Consider the following 12,994-nt stretch of genomic DNA (forward strand, 5'->3'; position numbering starts at 1 on the left):
CTCCAGATGTATTGGCCTTCAACTCCCAGAAATCCTAACAACTGGCAAACTGGCTGGAGTTTCTGGGAGTTGTAGGCCAAAACACCTGGGGACTCACAGGTTGAGAACCACTGACCTAGGTCATCCAGTGCAAATGTCAGAGACCAAAACAGACAGCAGTGGGTTGCCTGATCCACGGATCCAGGACCCATGCATGGCTGCCAACCCTGTGTCTCTTCTGTAAACGATAAACAAGTTGTGGCCATTTGTTATCCCAACACAGTGTGTGTCTCATACTTGGGCTTGCTGGCGGGAGGCTCTAGTCACGCATGCCCATGCAAAAATAAAAATACTTAATACTGTAATAGGTTCTTCCTGAAATAGGAGATGGACTGGATTTTAAAATTAATAACCTTGTTTTGTCTAGGGTTCATGAAGAATTTGACTTTCTCTTTCTCCTGTAGAAGTATGTACAGTTTTCAAACATTTCTTTTTATTTTAGTTCAGATATACCCACAATGCCCTTGAATGTTATCTGTTCCTTCTGACTTCTTTGCATAGCACCTAAAAAACATAGGCTTTCAACTGTATGCTTTCTGTTTGCCAGTCTGCAATACAAAATTTGTCTTGATAGGGATTTCTGCAGAACTCTAATAAGCACATGCCAGCAAGATGGAAACATTATAATGATTTTATACTAGCTGGTGCTATACGTATGAACTTCGGAGTTGTCAGTTACATTCTTTATCTCGGCCTCCTTACAAAAAGCTTCAAAACATCTACAGGACAAAGTGGTGGCCAGCTTTTCAGTTAATGAGCAACGTTTTCCAGCATTTTTAGAGTTGTCTTTCCTTTCTCTCACTATCACAAAGAAAGAGATCAGTTGCCATTGTAAAGGGTCAGATTGCAGTAATGTAAGAGGCATTTTGGAGTAGTTTCCAGAATTCCAATGTCTCAAGGCCAAGCTGGCTAGGGAATGGTGAAAATTGTACTCCGAAAAAGAACATTTCAAAGCCTGGAGATGTATTCAGTAGGGCCATTCTGAAAAAGAATGAAGACCAAACAGGAATACTTGCACACGCCAGACCTTGTCCTAGTTATCACCACAGAAAATGGAAAAAACTAAGAGAGGCAGAAATCTCCCTGCCTTGTTAACAGAAATTTCAAGTGGATGAAACTGGCTTTTGTATATATCGATTAAAATGGCATTCTCTTATTTAGGAATGGTTGGACAGGAACACTTATTGACAGATGGGAATATCTGAATGCCTGACAAGCTGGGAGGCTTTCAAGAAAAGAAACAACAATTCCCAAAACATCAGCCAATAATTTATATCGCACAGATGCATTCTCAAAGAGGCCAGAGGTTAAGGAAATGGGAATGGTCTTTTCTGGGCGATGCTGCCACACAGATGCATGTGACTGGATGTAAAGGATGAGATTTTTTAAAGTAAATCTCATGCCAGCATGTTATTTGTGGCTCTATAAGAACTAAAGCAGTGGAGTGATGTATTGTATTTCCATGTCAATGCCTCTTTCTAAATTTGCATCTACATTTGGCTGTCTGTATCTATAGATTCTGCATCTGTGGCCTAAGAAATCCCAGAAAAATATTCTCCAAAACACCTCAAACTATTTTCTATAAGAGACACCATTTAACTACTTCATTGTATATTATGGGACTTGAGTTTTCACAGACTTTGGTATCCACAGGGTGTCATTGGATCAACTCACAGTAGATATCAAGGAACCATTAGTAAAATAAAGGTAACAGTTTTCCCTTGACAATAAGTTTAGTTGTGTCCAACTCTAGGGGTTGGTCTCATCTCCATTTCTAAGCCGAAGAACTGGCGTTGTCCATAGACACCTCCAAGGTCATGTGGCTGGCATGACTGCATGGAGCACCGTTACCTTCCCGCTGGGGTTGTTGTATCCCAGCCACAGGCTGGCCAGATTCTAGATGAAGATGGAGGGGATTCTGGGGATTCTGGATTTGGGATTCAAGATCAGCAGTCTGAGGCAGAAGTTAGCTCAGACATGCAGTTGCAGGATGAGCTGCTGATCCCAGGAGAAACAGATAACGGTCAAGCTGACATGAGAAATATTGAGGGAGAGACTTCAGCCTTGGAAAATAATGAGGATGACGGTTTAGCTTCTGACTAGCAGGTGCAAGATAACGAGGACTTATCTAGAGAGGATCATTTGTCTTGGATGGGTTCCCAGGTCTGTAGAAGTGAGTGTTTGGCGCGCAAACGTGAATCTAGCTGTGGGAAGAGGAATGCATTCCTAAGTTGTTATTAAAGCATGCTTTCACGGACTATTCTTTGTCAGTGCAATTTCATCGCTTCATCTGTGTGGAAGTTCTACCTAGCCAGCGTTCTTGATTTCTTGGCCCTTGTTCGTTGGACTCTTTGCCTTGTGGTTTATCGTGGATTCTTGGACCTTGTTCTTGGACTCTATGGACTAATTCTTCACCTTGTGGATTATCTTGGATTCTTGGATCTTGTGCTTTGGCCTCTATGGACTAATTCTTTTGCCTCATGGATTATTGTTCCTGCTATGCTCTTTGAACCCATGGACCTAGCCTTTTGGATTAAATAGACATTTATGTACTTTGTGAATCTCTTAGACCTATTGACGCTTTCACTACAACTTTGAACTACCTTTTGATTGCTTGCTTGATTTATATTTTGCTTTGCTTAATAAAAACTTCAAAAGACTATCTCTGTGTCTGACTGGGTATCTATAGCAAGGTGAACTTATCCTGAGGTGCGACAGGGGTTGTACTTATTGATCTACTCACATTTGCATGTTTTTGAACTCCTAGGTTGCCAGAAGCTGGGGCTAACAGTGGGAACTCACCCCGCCCCCCGGATTTGAACTGCTGAGCTTTCAGTCAGCAAGTTCAGCAGCTCAGTGGTTTAATCCTCTGGGCCACCATTATATATAAATTATACATATAAATCAGCATGTGCAATTCTGATGAAAACTGATGCTCTTCTTTCTGGAAATTGATGTGTGGCCACCCTATATTCCTGGCCTTGCCATCCTGACTCAGATTTTCTCATTTTGAACAGCCCAGCCACTTGCGCTTCCCCTTACATAAGCTCCTCTGTCCTATGATTTTATCTGGCCCTTTCTAAGGCTGCTTGGAAGATGTCTGGAATCTCTGGCTGGAAACACTCAGGCCAGTGTGAAGATCCAGATCATCCTACACTCCTCCTGAGGCCCCTGGGATCTGCATCAGTTGTTGTTGTGTCCTTTGTTGACTCTCTGCAACTATAGTGTGTGTCAAATATCATAATTGGGGTCAATTTCCATTTATTTCAGAAGGGTTTTGGGTCCCCAAAAACTCAAGTTCTGGTGCTTAAATCTCGGGATAGTCCTGATCTGGCAATTCTGTTGGTAGCAAGTGTTGCAATAGAAGGAAAGAGGGAAAGGGTTGTTATGTGTTTTCCGGGCTGTATGGCCATGTTCCAGAAGTATTCTCTCCTGATGTTTCACCCACATATATGGCAGGCATCCTCAGAGGTTATGAGGTATACAGATGTGGACAAAACAAGGTATACCTCACAACCTCTGAGGATGCCTGCCACAAATGTCAGCAAAACGTCAGGAGAGAATACTTCTGGAACATGGCCTTACAGCCCGGAAAACACATAACAACCCTGTGATTCTGGCCATGAAAGCCTTCGACAACACAAGAGGGAAAGGGTTACATCCTTTTTCCTGTGCAAAGATGATTCTCTTGCAGATGTCCTCTCCTTGGTTCTGCATTACTTCTACTTGGCAAACTCTTTCAGGAACCATGTTTGCCAAAGGGATGTGCTGCCATTTTGCCCACCCTAGCTAGTCATTGCACAGAGTAAGCCAGGCCATTAACATGCTCATCAGCAATCTCTCCAGCTTTGACCACATGCCAAATCTCCGAGGTCCACTTTTCACCTCAAACATTTGCGAAAGAGACAGCAAGCCCTGTGTGTATAAACTTTGCTGGAGGCTTTTCTGCTTGCTGCCTGACACTGGGGCTCGACGGAGCAGCCCCCTCGGGGGTCTCCACTGCTCTCTTCTTCTTTCATTCTTCTTTAAACAATTAAGCCTGTTTGATGGAGCAGCTGACATCTCCCAGCGTTGGATTAGTTGCATTCTGTGCCTACACTGCCGAAGCCTCTTTCTCTCTCTCAAGCTCTGAGCTGCCTTTTGAAGTTTCAAATATAATTTGCTCCAAAGTCTTAAGGGAGGTGGTGATGGGGGGAGCAGGAGAAAACCTACAAAACATGTGAAAAAAGGTTGCCTGGATTGGGAGACCCCTAGAAACATACATCAACTAGATGGAATATTCTGCAGGGGTTTGTGTGATCAAAGCCACTTCGATAATAGCATGAGATCAAGGGGCAAACAAGCAGTGGTTGGAATTTGGCTTCAACTTGACTTGAACATTGATTGAAGCAATTCCAGCACCTTCAGACAGTTCCTGTGATCACAGTTCGGCCTGCCAAAGATCACCCCCATCCAGGACTCCCCAAGGAGATTGGCTGAGTCCAAGATCCATTATTTTAAATTTCCCTTTGTGGCCCCAAGCAAGCTATACTGAAAACTGGGGGAAAATTTAAATGGTGGTTTATAGTCACAAAGTGTTGATATCAATTAGTAATTGAGGGCCCACTGAATACTTTCAAATGTTGGAAAAGTTACTATGTGGGCCATCCACTGGGGAGGAACGCTGGTAGAGGATTCTTATACACTCCCATTGTCCAGGTTTGTCAGAACATCCTGATTTATTCCTCTTTCATCCCCATTTTCTGAACTGCTTTGAAAATGTTCTTGTTTCTCTCTTCTCCTCCTGCTTTCTCCTTTTGTTGTTGTTTATTTGTTCAGTTGCTTCCGACTCTTTGTGACCTCATGGACCAGCCCACGCCAGAGCTCCCTTTTGGCCATTGTCACTCCCAGCTCTTTCAAGGTCAAGCCAGTCATTTCAAGGATACCATCCATCCAATTTGCCCTTGGTTGACCCCTCTTTCTTTTTTCTTCCATTTTCACCAACATTTTCTCCTTTTATTGTCATTTTATATCAGTTGCTGCAAAAGTAGTTTGCACTCAATGCTTTGATGCTGTATTCCTGCAAGGCAGGGCGTTGGACTGGATGGCCTTTGTGATTTCTTCCAACTCTATGTTTCTAAGATTCTGTGAAATCAGCCATGGTGGAAGGCAAGAATCTTGGATAAGGAAATCTTGCCCTTCCCAGGAGGATCAGACAAGAACAATCTGCTGTTGTGGACACCAATACAGTAGGGAAAAGAGGGCAAGGAAATGTGAAATCTTGCCCTTTCAAGTATATGCAAGCAATGTGTTGCCTCTCCAAGCTTTTCCATTCTTCTTCAATGATAACTTTTGTCATCAGGAACACTCTCTTGACCATATAAGTCCTAGAGAATGCTGGAGGATATGGAATCTGTGATTGCAGGATTGAAAGAAAAGAAAAGAAATACAAATGTGTGCCTTGGAAATGACATTGCAGCTGGACATGACCTTGTACAGTAGAGTCTCACTTATCCAACACTCGCTTATCCAACATTTTGGATTATCCAAGGCATTTTTGTAGTCAATTTTTTCAATACATCGTGATATTTTGGTGCTAAATTCATAAATACAGTAATTACTACATAGCATTACTGCGTATTGAACTACCTTTTCTGTCAAATTTGTTGTTAAACATGATGTTTTGGTGCTTAATTTGTAAAACCATAACCTAATTTGATGTGTAATAAACTTTTCCTTAATCCCTCCTTATTATCCAACATATTCACTTATCCAACGTTCTGCCGGCCCGTTTATGTTGGATAAGTGAGACTCTACTGTAATATCATTCTCCTTGCATCAGTAACATCTTGATCAGGTTGCAAGTTATGAAATCCCCTAAAGCAGGGCTGGAGAAAGTACAGCTCCAAGCCCTCTCTTTCTGGATTGTTTTTTAAATTGCTCCAGAATTCCTCCTTAGGAATTTGTGGAGTAGAATTTTGCCACATTTTACCCCTCCAAGCTGTTTTTAGTTTGTTTCAGAAGGGCCTTTTTTAATAGCAAGCAGACAAAAAGCAACTTATGGGTCACTTCCCATTGAAAAATAGACCCTGCCTATCCCAAGCTGAAATGCTCTAGTTGCGATAACCTTTTCAAGTACCATAGATCCTCCAACTTGATGAAAACTGGGACACATGTATTTCACAATGCTGAAGTAAAGCTCAGATGCAGTCCAGTCAATATCTATCCACAGAATGGAAAAGTAGGGAGATACTATGTTCTCTTTTATTTATTTATTTATTATTTATTATTTAAGGAGCCCCAGTGGCGAAGTGTGTTAAAGCACTGAGCTGCTGAACTTGCAGACCGAAAGGTCCCAGGTTCAAATCCCGAGAGTGGCGTGAGAGGCCGCCGTTAGCTCCAGCTTCTTCCAACCTAGCAGTTCGAAAACATGCCAATGTGAGTAGATCAATAGGTGGTGGGAAGGTAACGGCGCTCCATGCAGTCATGTCGGCCATATGACCTTGGAGGTGTCTACTGACAACGCTGGCTCTTTGGCTTAGAAATGGAGACGAGCACCAACCCCCAGAGTCAGACATGACTGGACTTAACGTCAGGGGAAACCTTTACCTTTACCTATTTATTATTTACCTTATTTCTACCCTGCCTTTCTCCACCCCAAAGGGGACTCAAGGCGGCTTACATATGGCAACCATTAGATGCCTTGAAGACATACAAACAATGACTTAAAATCAATTTAATTTTTAATTTTTTAAAAAAGTAATACATATTAAGCAATTAAAGCATTTAATTTTCCCTCTGCTAGGAAAATGTCACATCTAGCAAATTGCCCAGGGACAGCTATGCTCTCCCTCCAATAGCATTACTAAACCATGATACAATCTAAAGCCTTCTTGTATCTTGGACTACTGTCAACTTGGAAAAGGCACTCACTTTTATTATTACCTTGACATACATTAATTATTCCAAAATTGTGGAGACATTCAATCTGTATGGGGTCATTGCAGGAAGGCACATTTGTTCCCAGCATACTCCGCAAAGGAAAACTTCCAACATTTCACAGGTGAAAACCGGGACACATATGACAAAACAGCATCCGTGTGTGGTCAGGATAGCACAATGAGAAAAAGTACACAAGCTTTTGCTTTGAGCCTATTGGAAAGGACAAGATTCTGCCCTCCCCCCAGCCTCCCTGTGATAACTGAGGTCAAACTCCTTTTATATTTTGATTTAAATTTGCAGCATTCATAAGATTAGGATGAAGAAGGGAATTGGATGAGGAGAAAGCAATTGGAACTATGGGCTACCGGTTGTGATTCCTTAAATTGAGATACTCCTTCCAAATTCCACCTAAATTTACATCCTGGGCATCCTGCCATCCAAATAGCTTGTAATCGTTTTTTCCCCTCTGCTTTACATTGCCAAGAAGCTCAACTGCAAAGTCTGTCTGAATAAACATGCCGCAACCTTTATGGATGATTTACGCTTGTTTTATTAAATGTTTTCTCTCCTTTAATTTACTGAGTTAAAACGTATTTTCACTCTTTTCTGCTGATCAAACGCCCGAGCAGTTTTTAATAACCAAAGAAACATTTTGATAGCAAGAGGCGGGTGAGATTGATTTCACACTTGGAGGATGATCAGACAAAGTTCTCCTCCTTGGTCTCTTTAGAAGAGCTGGGGTGGAAGTAAAGGGCGGAGGGAAGGTTCTTAAGTCTTCTTCTCAATAAGTCATTTGCTATAGAGCCATGGGACACTGCCAAGTCCTTGAAAAATGGGGAATCTGTGCTCCTGCAAAAGTTTACAAGGGATCCTAACTGTGAGATCTGTTCAGCAGTGGAACTCTCTGCCCTGGAGTGTGATGGGGGCTTCTTCTTTGGAGGCTTTTAAACAGAGGCTGGATGGCCATCTGTTGGGGGTGCTCTGCATGCAATTTTCCTGCTTCTTGGCAGGGGGTTGGACTGGATGGCCCAAGAGAACTCTATGATACTATGCCATGCCCAATTTACTGGACAGGGAAGTTGTGGCGGCGGGCGTCCTCATGTCAGCCATTGTTCCTGGGGGGCTCTTTCTTCCCAGGAGCCCCCTGCGCTGGGAGTGTTTTCCATAGTGCAGCTGGCTGGCCAGTCACCAGCGGGTTTTGTTCCACCCTCTGATTGGCTGGAGCTGGCCACCGCCATGATCCCCGGCAACCTATTTAGGTCACGTTGGGTAACTTCTCTGCCAATGCGTCTTTTCAGCTATCCCAGACCGCCCACTCTTCATATATGTTATGTTGTTTGGTTGTTTCATTAGAGTTTTGTTCCTTTGTTACAACTTGCAGGCATTTGACATGGGCCCTGGATCCAGCTTGCTTAGCAGTGGTGCTACAGTAATGGTGACAAGGTATTGTGCCGGTCAGTAAACAGCTGCACCCCCTGGCATGGTGAAGTGGCATGGGTCAGCAGCGGGCTGTCTGATTCCTGATCCAGGACTCATGCATGGCAGCCAACCCTGTTACTCATTTGTAATCAATAAACAAGTTGTGGCCTTTTGTTATCCCAACACTGAGTGTTTGTCGTTCTTGGGTTCTGTGGCGAGAGGTAGGTAATTGCTCATGCCCACGGAACCAATATTAATATTTGTACGTTGAAATCTAATGGCCTGTCTATATGGGCCACAAACCTCAAATTCACTCCTAGGCATTCAGATGACATCCAGGGACCTCCAGTCCATAATGCGAGGTAAAACCAGTTTTCAATGTTACCGTGTTAGCAGAAGTCAAAGAATGCTCAAGAGCTTTCCTGAAGCTCCTGGGCAGCCTTGCACTTCTAGATTGGTGTCAACAGATAACGCCAGTCCTAATTCAGAACCGGTCCTGATATTCACATGGGCCAGTGCCACTATCCCATTTCCCCACGCTCTGTGGCATTGGGAAAACAGAATGACACCTTTGTCATCATTTCTCATTACATCAGAAGCCATAGATCCCCAAGGAGCTTCTGGCTATTACTGGGAATCGTTGCAGATGCTGGCAAAGGGACCTGTGATGTGGAGAAAGGAGGGGGATTGCTGACATTGACAAAGGTGCCCAGCAATAGCCAAGAGCTCTATGGAATTCTGTGCCTACCACTGAAGCAACAGATGATGATGATAATAATAATAATAATAATAATAATAATAATAATAATAATAATTATAATAATAATAATAATAATTATTATTATTATTATTATTATTATTATTATTATTTTATTCTTATATCCCGCCACCATCTCCACGAAAGGACCTGGAGCGGTTTATACACAGCACAAGGTGCCTGAAAACAAAACATAAAATAAAACACAATTGAATAAAATATATAGGCTTATAAAACAACAACTTAAAACTAAAGTGAAACAGCACTCATCAACCAATGGTGGTAAGCTACTGTAAAATGTGGCCAGGATGTAAACAATAGGACAAGGGAATAGGTTTTTTCGTGTTAGGAGTGACTTGAGAAATTGCAAGTTGCTTCTGGTGTGAGAGAATTGGCCATCTGCAAGGATGTTGCCCAGGGGACGCCTGGATGTTTTGATGTTTTTACCATCCTTGTGGGAGGCTTCTCTCATGTCCCTGCATGGAGCTGGAGCTGACAAAGGGAGTTCATTTGCGCTCTCCCTGGGTTGGATTTGAACTGGCAATTTTCACATCAGCAACCCAACTTTAAGTCAGCAATCCTTACTGGAACAAGGGTTTAACCCACTGCAGCACCGGAGGCTCCGGGGAATGGGATAAGTGCAAAGCTGTAACCATGGGACAAGGGCATGGGATGAAGTGCAAGGCTGCATAACAATTGCAAAGATCAACTAGGAACTAGGCATTGATGATGAGTTTAGTCTCCTCAGTAGCCAGTCTTTTCAGTGACTGCTTTCCCTTAAAACACTATGTGTTCTTCCTGGCTTTTGGGATTACAAGATTTAAATTCCCACTGAGTTCATGGGTCTGTGGTTTTACATGGGGATATATATTAGTGGATTGTAAACAATTTATTAAAATTGTTGACCAGTTTCCTATATCACCTACTTAAGCAACTATACGTTAGTAGTAGGATTTTTTAGCCTGGTCCCCCACCATTCCGATGTACTAGACAGGAGCTTCTGCAAGCAACAAAAATCCATCAGAGTGAAGCATAATGACCTTTCCATCCCTTTTCTATATTGATTTCTGGTGTGACAATCAGAAGCAGGATCCCTGTCACAATTGCTTCTTGCACTAGATATTGTTGATGAGAACGAAATGTCAAACTGCTGTTTCCCCTGTCAACAGGATAATTGATTTCCATTTTTGGCAGCAACAGCTGCCCAGTAAAATGGGATTGGGGGATTTTTAGAATTGCACAATGTGTCTATTATCGTGACTATGTAGCGGCCATGAACAAAAATAATTTAACAGGTGCACAACTCTAGTTTACAAATTAGTAACTGTGATTCCAACCATCATTTCTGTTTGAAGTGATTTTATGTATATTTGACATGGAAATGTATTCTTGTGCCACATGAGCCTAGGCTCATTCTTCCCTCTTAAAGCTTCACTGGGACGTCTTAGCAAAGAACAAGGTGGCTTTCCCTCCCATTCCTAGATAATGAATCTGATCAGAACAATAGCTGAACTTTCATCAGTCAACAGGACAACACTTTCCTTTATAGGGTGAGGGACAATCTTGAAAAGGGGTGGTTCAAATGACACAACACCCCATCCAGCATTTATCCCTTGAAGCAGCTCCCTCTGTGCCTCCTGGAAGAGTCTGGAGAGTTATAACTCTAAAGGGTAATTTTTTCCTCATGCTTTCAACCTACATAATGTTGGACTAGAGCAGGGGTCCCCAAACTAAGGCCCGGGGGCCACATGCGGCCCATCAAAGCCATTTATCCGGCCCCCGTGGCAGCAGTAGCTCCCTCCTCCTCCCTCGCCTAGTGCATGCCTTCCAAAGCTTTGTTTGTTTATAATGGTATTTTTATTATTATTTAATTAATAATTAATTATTAAGGGGTGCTTTGCTAGTGCTTTTGATGCACAAAGGCAGAAGGGGGTTGGACTAAATGGCCCAAGGGGTCTCTTCCAACCCTAATAATAATAATAATAATAATAATAATAATAATAATAATAATAATAATAATAATGACAACTTTATTTTTATACCCCACCCCATCTCCCCAAAGGGACTCGGGGCGGCTTACATGGGGCCTTGCCCAACACAACAATATAATAACAACAGCAAGACAATAAAACAAATATCCCAACAATAAAACATCAGCATCAATAAAACAGTCATAAAAATCAACATACAGCGTAAAATGTTAAAAACAGGAGACTAATACACGGATCTGGTCCAAAGTGCAGAATATTTCAAAATGGGGAGAGGTAGTTTCACAGCTAAAATGGTCAATAAAGTGCAATGTAATAATGGCATTATTATTATTATTATTATTGACACAAAGACACAGTATAACACAGCAAACGAGAAATATATGCTGGATTTCGTATCACTAAATCACAAGTTGAACACTTCCCAAGCATTTAGGACTGTGTGATGATAATGATGATGATGATTATTATTATTACCAACAACATTGAGGCTTGGTGGCATCTGTCAGGGGTGCTTTGCTTGTGCTTTTGGTGCACAAAAGTAGAAGGGGATTGGACTAAATGGCCCAAGGGGTCTCTTCCTACCCTCTTTATTATTTTTATTATGATTATGATTATTATTAACATTGAGGCTGTATTTGTTCCCATTTGTTTTTGTTTTTTACTTCAAAATAAGAGATATGTAGTGTGCATAGGAATTTGTTTATAGGATTTTTTCCAACTATAGTCCGGCCCTCCAACGGTCTGACAGACTGTGAACTGGCCCCCTGTTTAAAAAGTTTGGAGACCCCTGGACTAGAGGTAGGAAGCTTCCTGCAATTCTCCTTCCTTCCTCAAAGATTCCAGTCCTTGTTTCCCTACATACCTCTTTCTGGTACCCTTTTAATGCTATTTTTTCTCTCCTGCATAATGATGTTCCTTTTTTTTGCAATTAGGATAGATGTCTTAATGCTATGTGGGCGGTGTTGTCTCAGGCTTATTTTTCTCGGCTGATGAGTAGGGCTTTGTGCTTATTAAGTCAGGTTTCACTCATTAGATCAAATAACCTGGGAAATTTATTCTATTTGTGTTGGGTTTAAAAAGGCGTCACTTTCTGGGTTGAGGGATGTTGGCTTTTCAGCTGATAGCTAGTGAGTAGCAGGCAGCTCCACAGTTTCTTAATCCAACATTGAACTTGGGAAAGTCATTTCTCAGACAATCCTTTACCATTCTGGGAGATGTAATCCACAAAAGTAATTTTCTTCATGTTCTGAATCAATATAATTGTAAGATTCAGTGTGTTTGCTTCAACTGGACTAGCAATTGAATGGAGCTGCTGAATCTCAGTTACTCACCCGGCTGTCAGAACTTGGGACCATGGTGTCCGTCATCCAAGAGCCAAATCTGGATCCTGAGGCCCTGATGGTAATGGGGTTGCTGACTCCTGTGAGCTTTCCACACCCTGAAATATAAAAATAAACACAGATGGATGAGTCATTTAGGAGACAAAGAGTCAAAACAAGACTCAGTGGTGAGTCTCATGTCTGTTGACCAGTATGTTTAGACTAAAGTATAAATCTCTGATCATGGGCTCCCTCAACAGATACTTTCTTCCTGATGGGCTGTTCTCCACTTAATAAATCCAACCTTTCTTTTGAAGGCATCACCCAAGTAAGAAAGCCTCCAATACTTTGGAAGCCAACAAGTTCAACAAAATGCCTTCTTTATGGCAGAGATATGGAATTACTTGGTATAAGTATAAAATACTTGAATCCACCCCCATACTGAAAAATCTTCCTATTCTAAACTTCTCTGCAGATAGAGAACCTGTATGTTACCTTTTCCTGACATGCTTGGGTTTTTTTTTTTTTTACAAAAACAGATCATTCAT

At 41.9% G+C, this 12,994-nt stretch overlaps 1 protein-coding gene across 3 annotated transcripts in view; it reads right to left on the minus strand.

The window, feature by feature from the left end:
- The window catches only part of olfm2 (olfactomedin 2), a 309,049-nt gene that overhangs the window by 4,761 nt on the left and 291,294 nt on the right, over positions 1 to 12,994 (minus strand). For all 3 annotated transcript variants that reach the window (XM_016994993.2, XM_008114446.3, XM_003223216.4), the window contains exon 5: positions 12,459 to 12,565. In XM_016994993.2, coding sequence (XP_016850482.1) covers positions 12,459 to 12,565 — 107 coding nt within the window. The remainder of the gene's footprint in view (positions 1 to 12,458; positions 12,566 to 12,994) is intronic.

Source organism: Anolis carolinensis, chromosome 2, assembly GCF_035594765.1.
Source record: "Anolis carolinensis isolate JA03-04 chromosome 2, rAnoCar3.1.pri, whole genome shotgun sequence".
Lineage (NCBI taxonomy): Eukaryota > Metazoa > Chordata > Lepidosauria > Squamata > Dactyloidae > Anolis > Anolis carolinensis.